This window comes from Rana temporaria, chromosome 7 (assembly GCF_905171775.1).
Source record: "Rana temporaria chromosome 7, aRanTem1.1, whole genome shotgun sequence".
NCBI lineage: Eukaryota > Metazoa > Chordata > Amphibia > Anura > Ranidae > Rana > Rana temporaria.
In genome coordinates, this window is record NC_053495.1 from 114,673,215 (window position 1) to 114,696,589 (window position 23,375).

Genomic DNA, 23,375 nt, shown 5'->3' on the forward strand with positions numbered 1-23,375 from the left:
ACATAGGCAGACAGCAGAGGCATTCCCCCTTCATGTACTCAGGCTACCCTGCATACATTATTGTAATCAAGCCTTCTGTCTGTTAATTAAACAGCATCAGAGCACTGCTTAACTTTCTTAATGGACATAAGCAAACAGCGTTATTTAGCCGTGAAGGCTGCTTCCTGATATCTGTTAATCAAATAGATCATTAACCATTTAACAACCACTGGCTAATAAAGACTGTATGAAGATGGCTTCATTTACAGATTTTTTTTCTCCATGGACAGCTAGCAGTGATGACTTGAGGCCAGAGCGGCTAAGGCCGCCCTACTAGAACACAAGTGCACTCATTGAAAAAAACTCCTTTCATTCACAGCGAGCCTTATCATGGGGTGTCAATCAGACAAAAGGCCTCAAGCACTTGAATGGCATCTCATGCTTTTGCATGCAGATTCACTCAATACGTTTCTGTTGAACCAATATATATCCAATATTTTCATACAATAGCACACTATGCATGGAAGTGACCATGAAAAACTTCCTGCTCTGCGTCTTCCTTCTAGCTGTAAAATTCTAATTTCTCATTAATCAAATGGAAAAAGATCTGCCTAAAGGTACAGTGTGTGGGACTTAACCTCCCTCGTTAGAAGGTACAGCTGAAAGGCATGCTTGCTTTGCAAGGAAGGACATTCTATTTGAGTGTAATTGCTTATAATTGTTTTGAATTATTGTATGAGCTAATTATTTTACATGGTGCTACGGTTTCGTAAACCTGTCCCATTGCTCTGTATAGGTCTTCTATTGATCCATATCTGTATATTACCATATTATATCAATGATATTTTCATACACTGCAACAAAACTGTCCTCACACATCAATCATCTGTATAATCTTCTTTTGATTTATCAACAATGCAAAGGCTCACATAAGCAATGATTTTAATTGACATCATACATCAGATAGGTCCTCACCCTATACAGTTGTATGTAAATCCGAAGGAGGTTGTACAATCAAACTGTAACATGGATAATTATTAGGCTGCTTTAGTCATCAATAAATGTTGAAAATGTAAGGTGTAACCACTTGTTGGCTTATTCATAAAAGCCCAGCTCTGGACAGGCATTCCACCTTGCACTAAAAAATTACTATATAATATTACCTCCCGCCACTGCAAGGATGGAATGCTGGTCTTGTCAATGGGAAAGGAATAAGGAGCAGTAGTTATCTAAAGCTTGATCGATCAACTTGGGTACATTCAGCCTGCCCACACATGGTTCAAATCTGCATCTATGGCTGGCTTTATTCCTTGATCTGCATGCTTTCTCATCACATATGAGGCCCCGTACACACGACCAGTTTCCTCGGCAGAATTCAGCTTCCGACCGAGTTTCTGGCTGAATTCTGCCGAGGAAACTGGTCGTGTGTACACTTTCGGCCGAGGAAGCCGATGAGGACCTCGGCGAGGAAATAGAGAACATGTTCTCTATTTCCTCGTTGTTCTATGGGAGAACTCGGCCCGCCGAGGTCCTCGGCGGCTTCAGGGCTGAACTGGCCGAGGAACTCGATGTGTTTGGCACGTCGAGTTCCTCGGCCGTGTACGGGGCCTGAAGGTGCTGCTTTTCAGTGCTTATCTGGTCATGGCCTTTCTGACTTAAACCCATACAATGCAGGACCAGTGGTCTTGCATTGTATGTGAGGACTTTAAGGGCTGGGCTACAAAATAGGAACAAAGGAGAGAACAGGCTGGGGGAACAAGGAATAAGGTAAGTAATGTGTATGTGTGGAGGGGGAGCTGTTTTTAAAATCCTGCATTTTAATCTTTTGGGGTTGATTGACGAAGAAATAAAAGGGTTCACTTTAAATGCCCAGGCATGTGTAGGTAAATAACGAAAATATGTTCCTTTGCTCAGGAAAAGATGTACTGTATATACTCGAGTATAAGCCGAGTTTTTCAGCACATTTTTTTGTGCTGAAAATGCCCCCCCAGTTTATACTCGAGTCACATTTTGGCGCCTGATCTCCCGGATTTTGGGGACCCGGTACCGGCCGCCCTTGGTACACATGTAGCCCCATTTCTCCTCTACAAGTGTGCAAAGTTTGTTGTCTGGGGGACCTATGGCTGAGGAGCACCGATTTTTTAAAGCCGGGCACCCCTTCCATAGACTCCAATGTTAAAGGTCAGTCTAGTCTTGGACACAGTGAGGCATGGGCATAGTGAGGCATGGACACAGTGAGGCATGCACATGGACACAGTGAGGCACAGTGAGGCATGCAGATGGACACCCTAGGCTTATACTTGAGTCAATAAGGTTTCCCATTTTTTTTGTGGTAAAATTAGGTGCCTCGGCTTATATTCGGGCCAGCTTATACTCGAGTATATACAGTAAACAAAGTTTTACTTGACTAAAGTGAACATTCAACTCCTAGGAAATCAACATCACTGATTTAGCAACACAGAGAGCCAAAGTTTCTTCATTAACATGCAAGGACAGTCAGATTATCTCTCAAAATACTTCCATGTCATATTTTAGCAATAATAGATGTGCTATGTAAATTGGCATATTCATGTGTTAAAAAGAAGAATATGAAATTCCCCTATAGTCAAAGCAGAATAAAACTGAAGGGTAATAGCACCTTTTTGTTGCCTTTGCAGCACTTTTCATTAGTTCCTCATTACATAAAAACAGTACATGAAGGTTAACTTAAATACAATTTAATACTATCTTCTTTTAACTTGATCTTTTTTCACTTACTTCTACAATATCCCAGTGATGATTAGGAAATGATTATAAAGGGTTAATGAGTGTCTTGGGAATTAAACTGGTGGAAACCAAATGATCAATTAATATAGTTGTTGTGGTCTAACAAGGTCACCTCTATGCCGTCTGTATCAATAATGCCCTAATATCATTACACACTGAATAATCCATCCATTAACGTGAGTACTGTATTCCGTGTATGATAGACAGCAAATCCATAGTGCAGTCGGGGAGACCTCGTATCTCAGCCTGGCGGAGACACAGTGCTGACTGAAGACTTTCTGCTCTGTTTTTAAGTGACTTTGATTGCTTTATACCAAAGCATGTTCCTTCCCACGAACTATGTGAATCTTTTACTGCAGAATATGCAAACTATGTACATAGAGCATAGATTAGGAATAAATATATAGCTGTGGATATGTTTTATTAAAATATCATCAGTAAGAGTAGGAATGAAAGGGGTGATTCTTTTAAAACATATTTGCTGTGAAAGTACCGACCTCACCATTAGAAACGTTTCTTAGGAACAGAAGTTCTCAATTTTTGTTTATTTATAGGCACAGAGTGCTTATTTTGGTAGGGGGATGTTTCACGGTTATTTGGCTTATTTTGTTTGGATTCTGTGTATTCAAGTTTTTCCCCTTTTTTGTGTATTTGTTGCTTTAAATATTTCAGTGCACGTTTTTCAGTTTCTTAGGAACAGAAGTTCTCAATTTTACATAGGCAAAATTGCTTAAATAAATGTATTTTTTGTTTTATAAATAAACGATTTGTTTATTTATAGGCCCAGAGTGCTACTTTTGGTAGGGGGTGTTTCACGGTTGGGGGGTGTTAGGAGGGTGTTTCACGATTATTTGGTTTATTTTGTTTGGATTCTGTGTCTTTCCCCTTTTTTGTGTATTTGTTGCTTTAAATATTTCAATGCATGTTTTTCACTTTCTATTTTTTACTATCTGTGATGTTTTTTTATTATCAGAAACAAGTCTGAAGCTTTTGTAATCCTTATGATCCATTAAACCACACTGCACCCATAAAACCACCAATAGACTACTTAATTTTGCTTTCCCTATTTCCTCCTCCAACATAGAAATGTTGCTGAAATTTCATGATTTTTGTTGAAATTTCAGGTAATTGAAATCTGTTTCTCCCTCAATCAAGAGCAAAATTATTAAAAACATCTACACTCGGCATAGTTAGTTCCACTGAGGATACATAGGACGATCTTCTCTAGCATCCTTTTTTACTGCTATGAAAAGAGATTAAAATATCACCCAGCTGAGCCCTAAAACTTTATAACCAAAAAGTACTTTAGTGATGAAAAAAGTTCGGTCAACTTAAGTTTTGAGACCACTCAAACTTTTGCACTGGCTGTGAAGTTTCAATGTTTTCAACTTATTTAGCTCATTTTACAAACATTATTACCTATTTTATTATAAAAATAAAAACCAGGAACCCGCATAAAAAAGCTGTTAATGAGGACCTCTCAGCCATTAACTTTTAAATGTAAAAGTTCTTCCTAATAGCCCTTACACATTACCAGAAAATTGTACGAAATTTACAGCCTTTGAAGCGATCGTATGATAATCTGATGGTTAGTACACAGTTTCGAGAGCCGATCACAACAGTTCATCTGAAAATATCCGATGGAACTAACACTAAAATGTTTCTCGTACGATTCTAGATTTGTTAATCAGTGCAGTTGTCATTTGAAAATACAATACAAATACACTACAACACAGTGGGGGTTATTTACTAAATAAAACTGGAGAGTGCAAAATCTGGTGCAGCTCTGCATAGAAACCAATAAGCGTCCAGATTTTATTGTCAAAGTTTAATTGAACAAGCTGAAGTTTTAAGCCGATTGGCTACCAGTTGCACCAGATTCTGAGTAAATCTCCCCAATTACATCACTTACAAATTTTTATTCTGTTGTTCACTTTAGCAAATTCTTCATTTTACATACTCCATAACGTCTGCTGTTTTTATCGTTGTAAGCCAGTGAAGTCTCTTCTGTGTACCTCTTACTTTTACTTTGTTATTAGGGGTTCAACTCCTCAGGCAAGCTTTTGGACAGGCTCAGTTTGTTCTATAGTTAGGGAGCCCTAAACTATAAAGCAAACCAAAACCAGAGGAACACATTGAAGAGACTTTCTGGCTAACAACAGGTTCCCTGTGGAACCGTAGTCTGACAGGTTCACTACAAGAATGCAGGAAGCCCAAGCTTACTTTAAAGAATGGGCCAAAATCGTACCTTGGACACACTGCTACCTTAACCCAACTAAAGTTTAAACTTGAGAAAACACGTTGAAGTACACAACTGGTGTTAATATTTTAAATCCTAAGGGCAGCATCACAAAATTAAGTACTAAATAAATATTAGAAAATTTTGTTTCTTTTAAGAATACTGATATAACTTGATCATCCTCATTATATATATATTTTTTTTAATTTTTAGATAAATATAAAAACACAGACATAACAGCACACACTAGCCTACAAGCCTGTAAAAATATTCACATAGTAAGAACTGGATACTCTGGTATCCAAATTATATTTTTAGTTATAAAGAATTTATTAAAATGCTTATTCAAGTTTATTTTTCAGCCTATGTTCGTAGGGTATATAGCCCAACTATACCTTTTTGTGCAGTTTCTTTGAAAAAGCATAGGAAGTTATCAGAAAGACTCAATATGCAAATAAATCAGGCAGCTGAATCCTCTTCCTGCAGGATTTCTGTTACAGAAACATGACAGATCGCGCTCTTATGTCTAAATAAGAGGGGACACGCGCAGACATTTTTTACTGAAAGTGAAATAACAGCGATTAATCGTGTGGCCATCGCAAGTCCCGGCTGGGTCTGCAAGCGGACACTAAATGAAAAGTCTCTATTGATTTTTCCATGGCTGCCTGTAAGTGTTACATCAATAGAAAAAGAAAGCAAAATGTTTCACCGCAAGGAGGAGAGACACTGGATTATTTGGTGTTTCCGACAGTAACTTAGAGAGGGTGATGGACGAGAGGTGTAGCAAAACTAGAGCTGGGGGAGAGACCGAGGGGAGAGAGAGAGAGGGAAGAAATAAGAAGCAGGCAGGGAATGAAAGAAAAGTCAGACCATTCTGGAATACGGAATGAGCGTTGAGACCTAAGAGTAATGAAATATGAACCTAAAACACTTTGAATGTAAGATGGTGTACACCATAATAGAGTAGATATTTATGGTATTAAAATATGACAAATCAGAAGTATGGAACAAAATGTGTTCATTTCTATTGGTAAAGCATTATGATTAAATGTTTAAAAGGCTTGGGTTGTATAGTATAGTAAAGAAAACCCAATTAATAAAATCTCATATTACATTTTGAAAAGTCACTTTTCATCTTTTGTAAATCTTTCATTACAATTGTACATTTTGGGGCTACAATGATGGTCTGTGTTCAGGCACTTTGTGTTGTAGGGTGACACCTATCTCCCAATGGTGCTCCTGCATTGTCACTGTCACATATGCTTACGATGGAGGCTACAAGTGGCCATTTCAATGCAGGCGTGATCTACCATCCCCATCAGGAAACCTACTATGAGAAATGCTATGAAGCCATCGTAGGGCTACATACATGTAGAAATTAAGTGGGTTCAAAAAAGCTGCAGGAGATCAGAAGCACAGAGATGCAAAAATAAGTGAAAAAGTAAAAAAAAATATATAATCAAAAAGGCAATTGCTACTGATTTCCATAGTTTCAGCCACTCAGTTAGGGCTTGCATCTACTTTATTAGGACATGCATTTTGAATTCTGTAGGTGACTTTATTCTTTCCCAAATACCCAATAACAAATGTTAGATACCTAGTGTCTCATGCTTAACAATATAAATTTTACTTCAAACACACTGGGGGAGATTTACTAAGACTGTAGTGAACAAAATCTGGTGCAGTTCTGCAAGTAAACCAATCGGCTTCAATGTTTTATTGTCAGAGCTTAACTGACCAAGCTGAAGTTGATTGGCTGTCATGCACAGCTGCACCAGATTCTGACTGCAGCAGTTTTAAGTAAATTCCCTCCAGCGTGTTTCAAAAAGGACGGTGCAAATGTACAAATTTAGGGCCAGATTCACAAAAGAGATACGACAGCGTATCTCCTGATACGCCGTCGTATCTCTGTGATCCGCCCGTCGTAACTATGCGCCTGATTCATAGAATCAGTTACGCATAGATAGCCCTAAGATCCGACAGGTGTAATTGACTTACACCGTCGGATATTAGGATGCAATTCTAGGCCGGCCGCTAGGTGGCGATTCCATTGCGGTCGGCATAGAATATGCAAATGACTAGTTACGGCGATTCACGAACGTACGCTTTACCCGTCGCTCTAAATTTACGTTGTTTCCGTCGAGATACGCCGCGTAAAACTAAGGCTGCCCTCTAGGTGGTGTAACCCATGTTAAGTATGGCCGTCGTTCCCGTGTCGAAATTTTAAAATTCACGTTGTTTGCGTAAGTCGTCCGTGAATGGCGCTGGACGCCATTTACGTTCACGTCGAAACCAATGACGTCCTTGCGACGTCATTTAGCGCAATGCACGTCGGGTAATTTGACGGACGGAGCATGCGCAGTACGTTCGGCGCGGGAATGCGCCTAATTTAAATGGTGCCCGCCCCATTTGAATTAGGTGGGCTTGCGCCAAGCGGATTTACGTTACACTGCCGCAAGTTTACAGGTAAGAGCTTTGTGAATCAGGCACTTACGCTGTAAACCTGCGGCGGTGTAACGTAAATGGGATACGTTACGCCGACGCAGCGTAACGTATTTGTACCTGAATCTGGCCCTGAATTTACCCCTGCACTTGATGTGAGCCCCATTAGTGACACACTCAATTGGTTCCCTGATGCATCGTCTCAGGAAATTCAGGTCCTGTAGCATGGGGGGGGGGGGGGGGGACATACACCAAGTCCTTGGTGTACACCCACAGAAATAAATCACAGGGTGTTAGGTCTGCCAATCGCGAAGGCTAGAGTGACACTGGTGAATTGAGATATGTCGCCAACATAATTTTTACCAATTGGCATTTTACCATTGTTGTCATGATGCAAAAGTAAAAATATGTAGCGATAGTGACAACTTTGGTAAACAGCTATCATCTGTCGTGCCTCACATCAAACTTTTGAAGTGCAGAGGTAAAACCTGGACAGTTCATATGTCTTTTCATGTTACTAGAGTTGTGTTAGGTTCATTCTATTATGAATAAATTAGCTTTACTTTTGCACCATCCTCTTTGAATTACACCGTGTATTGCCCAATAACCACAAAGAATATCCACTGTGTACCAAATGCATTTTCAAACCCAGCTATTACCATATAAACGTAGACATTTTATCATTACTGTGCTTCACAGAGAGCAAAGCTATGGGAGGAGTCAGAAGCTCCACCCACTACAGAATACCTACAGAAAAGTACAGGAGGGGGCAGAGTGAGCACAGGTCACTGGTCTTATTACAGGAAACATTGTTTCACATAGATCTGGAAATACTACCCAGAGTACGTCAAGACTTGAGTACAAATACACAAGCGTCTTGTAGTTAGACAATATTCTCTTCTCCTGGAATTCCTTAAAGCGGGGGTTCACCCCAAAAAATGTTTTTAACATTACATTCAGTCGAGTTGTCCTAATGACAATCGGCTGTTTTTTTTTTTTTTTTTCCCCGTACATACCGTATTTTCACCGCTGCTTCCGGGTATGTCTTCTGCGGGACTGGGCGTTCCTATATGATTGACAGGCTTCAGACCGTCGCAAACAGCGCGTCACGAGTTGCCGAAAGAAGCCGGACTGCAAGTCGGCTCTATACGGCGTCTGCGCACCGACGTTTGGCTTCTTTCGGCAACTCGTGACACGCTGTATGCGACGGTCGGAAGCCTGTCAATCAATTAGGAACGCCCAGTCCTGCAGAAGACATACCCGGAAGCGGCGGTGAAAATACGGTATGTACAGGGAATAACAAAAAAAACAGCCGATTGTCATTAGGACAACTCGGCTGAATGTAATGTTAAAAATGTATTTTTTGGGTGAACCTCCACTTTAAATAGAAACACTGATAACAGATTAAAGCACAACGAAGATGACTTGTATTGGGGTCCACACATTTGATGACTATGATAAATAAGGTCAAGTTAAGCCAGCAATAGACATTAGAGAGGGTCACAAATGCAGGATTCAAAATCTCTTGCACTGAATACCTAAAAACACACAAGGAAAAAAAAAGAAAAAAAAAGGAAAAAGCATTTTTGTTTTTTCACAAGATTGGATTTTAGAAGACAGTAGAGCTTTAAACCCTCGTGGTTTTTCATATTTGGTTCAATAAAAGAGCCATGGATAGTAAGTAATAATCAAGTTACGTACAAATGAGGCCACGTCCAATATTTCCAATAGTTGTAAATGATGTCCTTGTGAAATGTTTTTTCTAGACTGTATACAGCCAAGAATTGATTGTGTGGTCATTTTAAGAGAAAACTATGCTTATTCTGTAGTATTATTGTACTGAAATTATACAGTATAGACTTCTCTGAAAAATATAGATTCTTCTGTGCTTGTCTTGTAAAGCTAAAAATTGCTTTTTACAAGAGAATTACAGATTCTAAAAGAGGAGTTTATGTCCTGGGGATACACAGTACAGGTTGTTAGTTAGAATGAACCTGCCATGAAAATTAACATATACAATTAGCCAAACCTTCTTAAAGTGGACCTTGCTTTAGATTTTTTGTATGTTAAAGCGGGGGTTCACCCAAAAATAATTTTTTAACATTACATTCAGCTGAGTTGTCCTAATGACAACAATCGGCTGTTTTTTTTTTTCCGTACATACCTTATTTTCACCGCCGCTTCCGGGTATGTCTTCTACGGGACCGGGCGTTCCTAATTGATTGACAGGCTTCCGATCGTCACTTACAGCGCGTCACAAGTTGCCGAAAGAAGCCGAACGTCGGTGTGGCTCAATACGGTGCCTGCGCACCGAAGTTCGGCTTCTTTCGGCAACTCGTGACGCCAGGGGCCAGGGGGCCAGGCCACGGCTCCGTGTCTGAATGAAAACAGGGAGCTGCGGCTCGGCTCGGGTGCCCCCCATAGCAGGCAGTTTGCTGTGGGGGAACTCGACAGAAGGGAGGGGCCAGGAGCACCGCCGAGGGACCAGAGAAGAGGAGGGTTGGGGCTGCTCTGTGCAAATCCACTGCAATAGAGCAGGTAAGTATAATGTATTTTTTATTTTTAACTTAGAAAAAGAGACTTTATTATCACTTTAAGGCTCAAAAAGGACATGTATCTTTTACTTTAGGAGGGCATTTTACTTTTGGACGCTACTTTGCAAAGTATATATGGAATAAAAAACTGGTTTGTGTACACTGTTAACATAACATGAAGATATGACCTGATTGGGTAAGTGAGGGAACAAATTAATGCACCGCTTTCTAGATTTACGATTGCTAAAAAACAAATGACATTGCATTAATTGCTGGTCCTGAAGAAGCAAGATATCTACGAAACGTGTAGACCTCATTTGAAGGACACAGATTGCTTGCCTAATGTCTATATGATTTAAGTATATGTAATAAAATTATGTTTTTTATTAACTTATATGTTTTGTTGAATCAGACATAAGTGACATTAGGGGTATATTTAAAGTCTCAAAGCCTCCCTTACATTTCCTTGTCTAAAGATTGCAGAGTTGTGTCTTTTTTTATCACCCAGGGCAGGGTGGATGACCAAGTGATATGAATACGTAATACCATTAAATAATCTCTTGTAACTTCCTTTTCAGTTACAACAAAAAACCTCTGAAGAAGACCATTATGGTCGAAACGCGTTAGTATTTTTTATACATGCGATGTTCACTGTATCCAGCTGTATAATAATCTGTTGTATGCTGTAAACTATATGAAACACATTGCTATGTCCTTTGTCTATACCGCTACTCATGTCCTATTTATACTCCCCATTTCTTTTGGTGTATGTGACATTCCCTTAATACACCTTTTTACATTTTTACATATTGCATCCAACCCTTTATTTGAGCTGCCTAAAAACCCCATCGGGGGAAAGTTTCTATGTTGTCTTTTTTTATCTACTTAGATTTCAACTTTAATGCTTTGAATCTCTGACCTTGAACAGGTAGAAAAATAGAGTATGAGGGCTTCTGACTTCTCTGGCATCCTTTTGGTGCATACTTGTTTTGGATGTATGACACGGCCAGAAAACTAGCATTTTCAGGGGGTCAGCAATGGCAATGCTCATATTTCCCTCATGTACTTAAATACCATACTTTGGGCCAAATTCTCAAAAACTGTGCGTAACTTAAATTTCAGCAGTTAAGTTACACTGACTTAAAATTTCTACCTAAGTACCTGATCGTCAAAGCACTTAGGTAGAAATTACACGCAGTGTAACTTAAGTGCCGCCGTCGTAAGGCGGTCCTCCTCTCCTGGGGGCGTTTAAAATTTAAATGAGGCGCGCTCCCGCGCCGGCCGTACTGCGCATGCGTGTGACGTCATTTTCCCGACGTGCAGCGCGCGAACGTAATTAACGCCGGTCGGCTTTGAGAATTTCGACGGGACACTAAAGTTGCGACGGGTGAAAAAAAAAGACGCGCCGGGAAAACAAATAATTATAAAAAAAAATGACAGCGTCGCTCAGCATGCATTCCTGAGAGGGTGAACTCCATGCCAATTTTCAAAGAAAAAACCGGCATGGGTTCCCCCCCCAGGAGCATACCAGGCCCTTAGGTCTGGTATGGGTTGTAAGGAGACCCCCCCACGCTGAAAAATTGACGTAGGGGGTCCCCCTACAATCCATACCAGACCCGTATCCAAAGCACGCTACCCGGCCGGCCAGGAATGGGAGTGGGGACGAGCGAGCGTCCCCCCCCCTCCTGAGCCGTGCCAGGCCGCATGCCCTCAACATGGGGGGGTTGGGTGCTCTGGGGCAGGGGGGCGCACTGCGGGCCCCCCCACCCCAGAGCACCCTGTCCCCATGTTGATGAGGACAGGACCTCTTCCCGACAACCCTTGCCATTGGTTGTCGGGGTCTGCGGGTGGAGGCTTATCGGAATCTGGGAGTCCCCTCAAATAAGGGGGCCCCCAGATACCGGCCCCCCACCCTAAGTGAATGGATATGGGGTACATCGTACCCCTATCCATTCACCTGGAGGCAAAAAGTAAAATGTAGTAAACACACAACACAAGGCTTTTTAAAATATTTTATTATTCTGCTCCGGAGGCCCCCCCTGTCTTCGTTATTAGCTCTATTTCCAGGGGGGGCTTCTTCTTCCGCTCTCCGGGGGTCTTCTCCGCTCTCCGGGGGTCTTCTCCGCTCTCCGGGGGGCTTCTTCCATCTTCTCCCCTCTTCCGCTCTTGACTCGGCGAACCCCGGTTCTTCTGCAGCTCTCCGGTGCCTTCTTCTTCAGCGCTGGCTGCCTGCTATGTTTGTGTGTTAGCTCGATTTCAAACAGGCAGCCGGCGCGGTCTTCTGTGGCGTCAGGGTCTTCTGGTCTTCTGTTCTTCCGATGTTGCCTCGTCGCCTGTTGTCGCTGTAATGATGGAAGCGCGCCTTGCATCCCATTTATATAGGCATCGCCGTCCCATCATGCTCCGGTAGGTACCCACGTGGTGGGTGCACGTGGGTAGGCACCCACCACGTGGGTACCTACCGGAGCATGATGGGACGGTGATGCCTATATAAATGGGCTGCAAGGCGCGCTTCCATCATTACAGCGACAACAGGCGACGAGACAACATCGGAAGAACAGAAGACCAGAAGACCCTGACGCCACAGAAGACCGCGCCGGCTGCCTGTTTGAAATCGAGCTAACACACAAACATAGCAGGCAGCCAGCGCTGAAGAAGAAGGCACCGGAGAGCTGCAGAAGAACCGGGGTTCGCCGAGTCAAGAGCGGAAGAGGGGAGAAGATGGAAGAAGCCCCCCGGAGAGCGGAGAAGACCCCCGGAGAGCGGAGAAGACCCCCGGAGAGCGGAAGAAGAAGCCCCCCCTGGAAATAGAGCTAATAACGAAGACAGGGGGGGCCTCCGGAGCAGAATAATAAAATATTTTAAAAAGCCTTGTGTTGTGTGTTTACTACATTTTACTTTTTGCCTCCAGGTGAATGGATAGGGGTACGATGTACCCCATATCCATTCACTTAGGGTGGGGGGCCGGTATCTGGGGGCCCCCTTATTTGAGGGGACTCCCAGATTCCGATAAGCCTCCACCCGCAGACCCCGACAACCAATGGCAAGGGTTGTCGGGAAGAGGTCCTGTCCTCATCAACATGGGGACAGGGTGCTCTGGGGTGGGGGGGCCCGCAGTGCGCCCCCCTGCCCCAGAGCACCCAACCCCCCCATGTTGAGGGCATGCGGCCTGGCACGGCTCAGGAGGGGGGGGGACGCTCGCTCGTCCCCACTCCCATTCCTGGCCGGCCGGGTAGCGTGCTTTGGATACGGGTCTGGTATGGATTGTAGGGGGACCCCCTACGTCAATTTTTCGGCGTGGGGGGGTCTCCTTACAACCCATACCAGACCTAAGGGCCTGGTATGCTCCTGGGGGGGAACCCATGCCGGTTTTGAATTTAAAAATTGCCGTGGAGTTCTCCCTCAGGAATGCATACCAAATGCCGTCGCTGAAATGGGCCTTTACAAGGTTTGGCTAACTTTCCACATTGTAAACCCAGCCCTAATTTTGCGCCGGCAAATTCGGAACTTAGGCAGAAATCAAAGTGCTGAAATGCTTTGAAAATCTACTTAAGTCCTCATTTGCATACGCAAAGCTGGATTTCAATGAGAAATGCCCCCAGTGGCGGATGCGGTACTGCATCCTAAAATCTGACCGTGTAAGTGTCTTACACATGCCGGATTTTCTGCCTAACTTTGGAAAAAGCCTTTTGAGAATCGTTTCCAAAGTTAGGCACAGAGATACGCAGGCTGAACAGCAGTTAAGTCTGCGTATCTCTTTTGAGAATTTGGCCCTTTGTTCCTATTTTTTCTCAAATCACACCAGTGAAGCATGAATATAATTGCATGCACTGTTCGAACTCTGAATTACGTTTCAGCACTGCAACACCATCCCTACCACCAAAGGTTAAACAAATGAGATTGCAATCAAAATATTTTATTAAGCTATTTAAAAATACTCAGCACTCTCCATATATTTTGCATTATTTTTCCATCCTACTAAACAAATAACTATTGATTGGACATAAAACCTCTCAGTGACTTATGATCAATGAGATGCTTTAGCCACAAAATGAAAAAATACTTTCTACATTCAGTTTAATAAAGATGCAACTCAGACAGCAAAGGTTTTAACCTTTTCAGCTCCTGTTTCCTCATCAGTATAAACACTTTTTTTTATATTTCTATGTAAAGGAATTATATTGAATCTTCGTTTTTTGGGATATCAAAATCATTTCTATGAGCCCAAAGAAAATCTGAGTAGAGAAAAAAAATGTGAAACCATGGTTTACTTAAAGGGTTTTTTTTTCTAAATAGGTTCCTTTAAGCGAGTGCATTGTTGGTTCACTTACCTTTTCCTTTAATTTCCCTTCTAAGGGGTAGATTCACATAGACTTACGACGGGTGTATCAGTAGATACGCCGTCGTAAGTCCGAATCCCAGCCGTCGCAACTTTAAGCGTATGCTCAAACTGACATACGCTTAAATGTTGCTAAGATAAGACGGGCGTAAGTCTCCTACGCCGTTGTATCTTAACTGCATATTTACGCTGGCCACTAGGGGCGTGTACGCTGATTTACGCCTAGAATATGTAAATCAGCTAGATACGCCGATTCACGAACGTACGCCCGGCCGTCGCAGTAAAGATACGCTGTTTACATAAGGGGTTTTCAGGCGTAAAGTTATTCCACCCAATACATGGCGCAGCCAATGTTAAGTATTGCCATCGTTCCCGCGTCGAAATTTAAAAATGTTACGCCGTTTGCGTAACTCGTCCGTGAATGGGGCTGGCCGTAATTTACGTTCACGTCAAAAGCATGACGATTTGCCGATGTCATTTGAAGCATGCGCACTGGGATAGGTCCACGGACGGCGCATGCGCCGTTTATTAAAAACGTCAAATATGTGGGGGTCACTAGTATTTTACATAGAACACGCCCCCAACCAGCCTATTTTAAATTAGGCGGGCTTACGCCGGCCCAGTTATACTGCACCGCCGTAAGTTTCAGCGGAAGTTCCATGTGAATATAGGACTTGCTGCTCAAACTTACGGCGGCGTAGTATATCTGAGATACGCTACGCCCGCCTAAATCTACCTGAATCTAGCCCTAAGTGTTTTCTTTGTCTGAATTTCTCACTTCCTGTTCCTCCTCAGTAAACTGTTCTGGCTGACTAACCCCCAGCCAGATGATCGGGGCAAACTTACTGAGGAGAATCAGGAAGTGAGAAATTCAGACAAAGAAAAAAAACATTTAGAAGGGAAATTGAAGGAAAAGGTAAGTGAACCAACAATGCACTAGCTTAAAGGAACCTATTTAGAAAATAAAAAACAAACCTTTACAACCCCTTTAAATGGTAGATGCCTGCAGCATGTTACATGCTGTCTCTGATCCTCTTTGTAAGCTAGGGTGCTCTGTAATGTTACAGTGATTGCAAAATGAATGCAAAACAACAGCCCACATGTCTTTTAGCGTACAAGCTGGTGGGAACAAGCCCTGAAATGTTATCCTAGCTCGCAATCGTGTACATATATATTCATGTGTAACTGTGCCGGCGTAAGCCCGCCTAATTCAAATCTGGAAGAGGTGGGCGTGTTTTATGCTAATTACTCGTGACCCCACGTAAATGACGCTTTTTACGAACGACGCATGCGCCGTCCGTGAACGTATCCCAGTGCGCATGCTCCAAATTACGCCGCAAATAGTCAATGCTATCGACGTGAACGTAACTTACGCGCAGCCCTATTCGCGAACGACTTACGCAAACGACGTAAAACGTAAAACATTGGCTACGCCTCATAGAGCAGGGGTAACTTTACGCCTGAAAAAGCCTTACGTAAACGAGGAAAAAAAATGCGCCGGGCGGACGTACGTTTCTGAATCGGCGTATCTACCTAATTTGCATATTCAACGGGGAAGTCTTGGGAAGCGCCCCTAGCGGTCAGCGTAAATATTGCACCCTAAGATACGACGGCGTAGGAGACTTACGCCGCTCGTATCTAGGCAACATTGAGGCGTATCTGATTCTATGAATCAGACGCTGAGATGCGACGGCCCGCATTCGGAGTTACGACGATGTATCTGGAGATACACCGACATAACTCCTTTCTGAATCCGAGCCATTAAATTTTTTTTTTAAATTGTCGTTCTTTTTTGTTTATAGCGCAAAAAAAAAAATCGCAGAGGTGATCAAATACCACCAAAAGAAAGTTATATTTGTGGGAAAAAAAGGACGTCAATTTTGTTTGGGAGCCACGTCGCACGGCCGCGCAATTGTAGTTAAAGTGACGCAGTGCCGAGTCTCAAAAAGTGGCCCGGTCATTGACCAGCAAAATGGTCCTGGGCTTAAGCGGTTAAAAAGCCTTACACACTGGAGTCAGGAAGCCATTTCAACAAAACTATAGAAATGCATTTTAATCTCATATATTTCGTTTTTTTTATAAGCTGTATATTTTTTGTTAAAGCAGAGCTCCAGACAAAACCTTATTTTGCTTTGGATAGAGTGGGGAATAGTTAGAACCTCTGTCAGGGTTTTGGTGCTATTTGCTTCCTTACTGGCAGGAATTCCCCTTAATTACTATGTGGCGAAGGATAGAAGAGAAAATCTATTTTATTTTATAGACATATAAAAAAGTTGCTTTTGCTGCTGGTGAAAATTGATTTTAATGCAGGAAATGGAACATTAAGGAGCAGGATGGCACAAAACTATAGGGCAAAACTGCAGTATAAGCGGACCTTGCATTTACTTGTTATAACATTTACATTTACTTGTTATAACATTTACATTTACTTGTTATACTGCACAGCCGCCCCGCTTCTGCATAAATCACCTCACAGTAAGTCCAAAACCTACCTGTGAGGAAACAAGTTAGATTTTATACTTAGCTTACCTGTAGGTGGCAACTAAATGAGGATCACAGCACTTGCGGCATGATCCTGGGGAATGAAGATGCTCTTGTAGTGAACTCTGCATTCTCATGAGCTGTTCTGCATTCACCAGGAATCTTCCCAGAAGGATAATGATGTCACAAAACCAAATTTTTTCTTTACAGGTAATTGTGTACCATTATCGGCAGGTGCTTTATGCAGGAGAAGGGGACCTGGACAGTATATGCGGACAATGAGCTGCAAGATTCCACTTTAAATATAGTGTCAAGGCAGCTGCATCTCAGGGGTCAAACAAGGTTGTTTTCCCTTGAGGTAATGCACATGAGCGCACACAGTCATATACAGGAAATAAAGCATATTTTACAAAAGGAAAATTAACACAGTTTATCCTTGCTTGTTATATAATCCCATCTTGTTTAATTGTCTGTCTGAGTTCACCCACTACACAGTATGATGTTGTCTAACAGCAAAGCATAAGAACACACAAATCATGTGATACTGACCTGAATGTCTATTCTTGCATCTGGCTTTCAAAGCCACGTTAACAAATAGAAATGGTTTTACACAAGGATGGTGTAATACAGCCCTCAAAAATTCCACTTGCATCTTGCGAGTGGAATTTAAGGGCTGCCTGGGAGCGGGGGGGGGGGGGGGGGGTAAGGGCGAGCACTGCCGGCAGCCTGGATGGTATGGGAGCCATTCTCTCAGCGATCATACGAGAAGAGAGCCGCCGTCGCCTGGTTGATTGGAGCGCTGGGGAACATAACAGCTTAAATTTCAATAGCTTTGTGTTTCCCACCACGCGCCATCATATACATCCCCTCCCCCTTGTCCGTGGAACTTTGATAGACAGATCACCCATCCCAGGATTGGACAAGTGATCTGTCTATCAAAGTGCCCGGACAAGGGGAGGGGCTTATATGACGGCGCACGGCGGGGACCACACAGCTATTGAAATGAATGCTGTTATGTTCCCCAGCACTCTAATCAACCAGGTGGCAGCTCTCCTCTCTCTTCCCCTAAACAGGTAGGCTGCATGGGGGACACAGGCTGCACTGGGGACACAGGCTGCACTGATGGGGGGACACAGACTGCACTGATGGGGGGGACACAGTCTGCACTAGGGGGACACAGGCTGCACTGGGGACACAGGCTGCTCTGGGGGGGGACACAGGCTGCACTAGGGGGACACAGGCTGCATTGGGGACACAGGCTGCCCTGGGGGGGGGGACACAGGCTGCACTGGGGACACAGGCTGCACTGGGGGGACACAGGTTGCATTGGGGACACAGGCTGCACTGGGGGGACACAGGTTGCATTGGGGACACAGGCTGCACTAGGGGGACACAGGTTGCATTGGGGACACAGGTTGCATTGGGGACACAGTCTGCACTAGGGGGGACACAGGTTGCATTGGGGACACAGGCTGCACTGGGGGGACACAGGCTGCACTGGGGGGACACAGGCTGCACTGGGGCAACTGGGGACCAGTAACCTTTGAGGCCTGGCTAGTAGCTCAGGACTTGACATTTTGAGCCCTGGTGTAATATTTCTAAAATTATAACTGAATTATGTTAGGTAGATTCCAGAGACCAGCATCCATGCTGGGGTTTTTCTATATAGCATTTCTCCCATCACGTTCCTCCATTTTATCATTCAAGACATTTGTGGCTAATAAACAAGACATTGTAAGCCTAATTATCCTTTTGTCAAGAGACAACTACAAGATGAAAATCCAATCCAATCCAATTAACTGGTATGGAGAATTCCGCAGTGATGGTATTTCGTTTAACAAGTACATGATGTCTGCTATATATTATTATAGGATTGCAAAAAGTGCACAATGCAAAAGTCTCCTGGAGGCATTTGCAGGTTGCAGGTATTGGACATGGTAAGATAACTGGCTGCCTACATGAGTTTTAAAATGACATAAGTTATCATTTAGAACCAGAGCTGGCTCCTAAAGACGGACAGATCAATATTGCCCAGGTAATTATTTGTTCATTGATAAAGTGTTTAGATTGCCATCCATCACTGGTCATAGAGCGGGACTATCTGTCTAGTGACACTGCAAAACTTTTTACCAGAGAAAGAGTACACATCATTTATTTATACTTTTAAGGAAGATACTATAGGGAGCACTTTAGCAAAGAAACAGGAAGAAATTATTGGCATTGTTGTCCTTTTTGTTCCAAACAATGTCCTGTGTGAGTGTAATGTTCATAGATTATCGATACACAAACATTATATAGCGAATCAAAACTTATGTAACCATGTATTTGTTAATGGAATAAGTGTACATTAAATTATGGTCTGTATTACTGATTTTTTTACATCACTTTTCTAAAACTGTAGTAAAAGATATCACTTATGTTTTCAAGATACCTCATTAACAGTCAAATTACTGTAATTGTGAAGAAAATATATATACAAATTACTGAAATTGTGAAGAAAATGTATTTACAAATTACTGTAATTGTGAAGAAAATGTATATACAAATTACTGTAATTGTGAAGAAAATTTATATACAAACTAGCTGAATACCTGGCGTTGCCCGGTCTTCCTATCTTAACCTTTTGGGGAGGAAAATCATAGTAATATAAATATACCCATCTTTTATATAAGGGTGTAGGTAAGGGTTAATTTAACTGTCATATATTTTTATTTGGCATATAAGTAATATGTGTACCAGGTATTATTGAAATATCTCCAGGCGTACAGAAGTTATGTGGGAACATACATTTCCCATTGATTTGCATGGGACTTTAAACAAAAACCCCGACCCTCACAAATGGGGGTAGTTAAGGGATAAATTAACTATCCTATAGTTTAAGTGGACATATAAGTAACATGTGACCAAGTGTTATCGAAATATCTACAGCCGTTTGGAAGTTATGAAGTAACATGTATTTCCCATAGAGTTGAATGGGACTTTAAAGGAAAACCCTGACCATGGCAAATGGGGGTGGGTAAGGGTTAAACCACCTATCCTATGTTTGTTGCTGACGTTTGGACGTGATGCTGGAACATACATACATACATACACACACACACACGTTGAGTTTTATATATATAGATTACTGTAAGGTAAGTTTTACACTGGCTTCAGCTTGTATACGAGCAGTGTAAACAACATGACTTAAAACTTGTTGAAAGCCTGCTGAAGCCTGCTAGCAGCTTGCTTAAAGTGGTAATCAACACTCCCATTAGGATCCGCGTTCAACATTTACAAACTGTAGTTAAGTGTTACTTTAAAAGCTTTCCGAAAGCACTGCAAATGATTTGTCAAACCTTGCTGTTCACACTGCTTTTATTAGCAAAGGCGTGGATGGCGCAACTAGGTAAAGAGACACCAACAAGGGAATCACAATAAAAACATGTTGTATGAAAGTCCAAGCTAAAATCTCAAAAAAAGTCCCAATAATAAATGTCCTTTTTACGGCAGCTTACCCGAGAGCTGAAGCAATCTCTGAGATAAATCAAAAATGAAGGGATGGGAAAGTACCTTCTAATGCCTTGTACACACGATCGAAAATTACGATGAAAAAAGTCAGACGGAATTTTTTCATCGGATATTCAGACCGTGTGTGGGCCCCATCAGACTTTTTCTGCTGGAGTTTAGAAATAGAACATGTTTTATTCTTCGGAAATTCCGACCATCTGTGTGGAACTCCGACGAAGGAAATACCACGCATGCTCAGAATCAAGTCAAAGCATACCTGGAAGAATTAAACTTCATTTTTCTCGGCTCATCGTAGTGTTTTACGTCAGTGTGCATGCAAGACAGCTTGAACGAAATTCCGACGGAAAATTCCATCGGATTTTATCCCATTGGAAATTCCGATCGTGTGTACAGGGCATTAGTGTAGTGTTAGGCCATACTTTATTGTTTTTTTTTTGTTTACAAACTATTTTTAGGTTCCATGCACACTGGACTTAAAAAAACGTCTGTCCTTTTTGGAGTAAAAAAACTTCCATATAGAGCATTATTTGTACAAAGTTTAGACGAGTTTAGGAGAGTTTTTTCTGCCAGTGAGCTCCAATCAGAAACGCGAATGAGAAGGTTTTTTTTTCCCTGCCTCTAAACGTTGTTCTTAAAAATATGCCTGTAAACGTCCTAATGTGTATGGACACAAAGGGTAACATGGAGTTGCTTCTACAGGCAGAACACAAAACTCCTATAGAAGCAACGTTTTTTATTCCAGTGTGCATGGAGCCATATTGGGTACAAAAAGGTGGTACAAAAAGAGTCAACATATGCCAAAATAACTACAGTGCAAGCAATTTGCATATAAGGAAAATCAACAGAAATTATGTATCAAGGTAGATATGCTTTATGATAATCTATGAAGCTTGTTATACATTAGCACAACATATAATACTCGTCTGTCTTCTGTGACCAGTAATATCAGTCAGAATTAAAAAAGAATTTAGATTGTTTAAACCAAGGGTCCCATTTTTTACTATATAAATTATTAGTATTCTGTAGTGTATGAAATATTTTTTTCATAAGACTAATGTTGTTAATTCTAGTTTTTAAATGTGCAGCTAGAGGAACTGATGGAGATTTCCAGTGGAATGCTTTCAACCAATGTATTGCTACACAGATTGAATGGATTATTCTCATATTATGGGCAATGATAGGGGCAAATTGGAGACAGTTGTTATTGTTAAAATGGAAATTGGCAACTCACATATCTAAATATGAGGTTCACTCATCACAAATGAAAGAATTCATGGTGTCTGTATCAATCCTTAATAAAGGAGTGCGCATGCTCTGAGACGCATAGCCATGCCCTGTGTCATTCTCATCTCTACATCACTTTTTCCTGACGATGCAATCCAGCAGTGCTCTCCGGTGGGATTCCAGAAGCAGAGAGACAATCTGTTGGCTCTGGAGCCACACACATCTGACGAAGACCAGCCCCAGAGAGACAAACTGGGGCAGACACCAGGGGGGCACTTTACTTGTGATGAACGAACCTCATTTTTAAATATGCAAGTTGCCAAATGTAATTTAAAAAATATCCTAACACTACACTTAGAAGGCACTTTGCTCTCCCTTCTTTTTTCAATTTATTTTAGACACTGCTCTTATACAAGTTGAAACCTGTGTGAAATAGGACTAATTATAAAGACACATTGTACATATATATATATATATATATATATATATATATATATATATACATACTTAAAGCGGAGCTCCGCTGAAAAAAGAATATTAAAAGCCAGCAGCTACAAATTCTGCAGCTGCTGACTTTTAATATTAGGACACTTACCTGTCCTGGAGTCCAGCGCCGTCCGCAGCAGAGGACGAGCGATCGCTCGTCACTCTGCTGCCCCCCCCCGCCATCCTCGGTGAGGGAACCAGGAAGTGAAGCGCTCCGGCTTCACTGCCCGGTTCCCTACGGCGCATGCGCGAGTCACGCTGCCCTGTCTGACTGACTCCCGCTGTGTTCTGGGAGCCGAGTGTTCCCAGAACACAATGGGGGTGGGGGAACTGACGTTCAGCCCGCAGTCTACCCGCAGACTGTGTGGCCAGAAGTGGGTGCAAATACCTGTCTTTAGATGGTCTTTTGTTTGATTACCTACAGTACACTAATTTATGTGTAGCCCTTCAGGTGACATCAGAGGCCAATCTAGAGTCCGCCATTGTCTAGTAAGTTAACCACCACTGGTTTCAACATTTTTGAAAGTAAAGAGCTACATTTTATAGCACAATCTAGTGGAAGTCTTTCCCAGTTAAGATCACACACTTGCACTGGTATCCTATAATGCAAAAAGCTAAGCAGATACAGTACTGGTAGCTTAAACTTTATATATGCTTTTATATGAAAATAAAATTTCGATCTGATGTGTATAAAGAAGACTTATACGTGTATTGTCGTAGTAGACAAAGCATACTGCACTACGTTTCTGGCATGTCTGCCCTTTGCTGACATGCCTACCATTGTGTGTATACATGACTGTTGAACTTAACACATGGTGATTTATGTAAAAAATATAAACTTAAACAGAATTAGAAGTTTATTGCCATGAAGAAGCTTGAAATATTTAAACTGTGACTCTTTATAGCTCTGCTCTATGTGATATATTTTTCATATCTTTCTTTACACACATAAGCTTGCTTGTAATGTTATTTTTTTCACAGATCTGAAGTAACTGATCAAACTGTCCATACCATGAAAACTATATATGTATTAAAGGTGTACTACATTATGATGAGAATGTATGCTATTTACAAGAACAGGTCCATAAAGCGTACATATAACTTCTAACACCTACCCATACTGAAGAGCACCAAGAATTTTAGACACACAAATTCTCTCAGATCGAACTGTAGCGATCGTAGCTTGGCCACCAATTCCTGTGCATGGCTCATGAGGTTGTTTAGCGTGGTACCAGCCTGAGACACGATGACAGAAAAATCCACCTGAAAAATATACAATAAATAAGAACAGGAAACAAAAACATATGTTTAACTATAATAATTACTATGGTCAGGCGTTATTATCACGGTAAATAAAAAGTAAGATACAGACAAT

The 23,375-nt window shown here is 41.9% G+C and overlaps 1 protein-coding gene across 3 annotated transcripts in view; it reads right to left on the reverse strand.

Annotated features, from left to right (window-relative positions):
- Window positions 1-23,375, reverse strand: part of NR5A2 (nuclear receptor subfamily 5 group A member 2) — a 163,560-nt gene that overhangs the window by 8,552 nt on the left and 131,633 nt on the right. For all 3 annotated transcript variants that reach the window (XM_040359862.1, XM_040359863.1, XM_040359861.1), the window contains exon 6: window positions 23,116-23,263. In XM_040359862.1, the coding sequence (XP_040215796.1) occupies window positions 23,116-23,263 (148 nt within the window). The remainder of the gene's footprint in view (window positions 1-23,115; window positions 23,264-23,375) is intronic.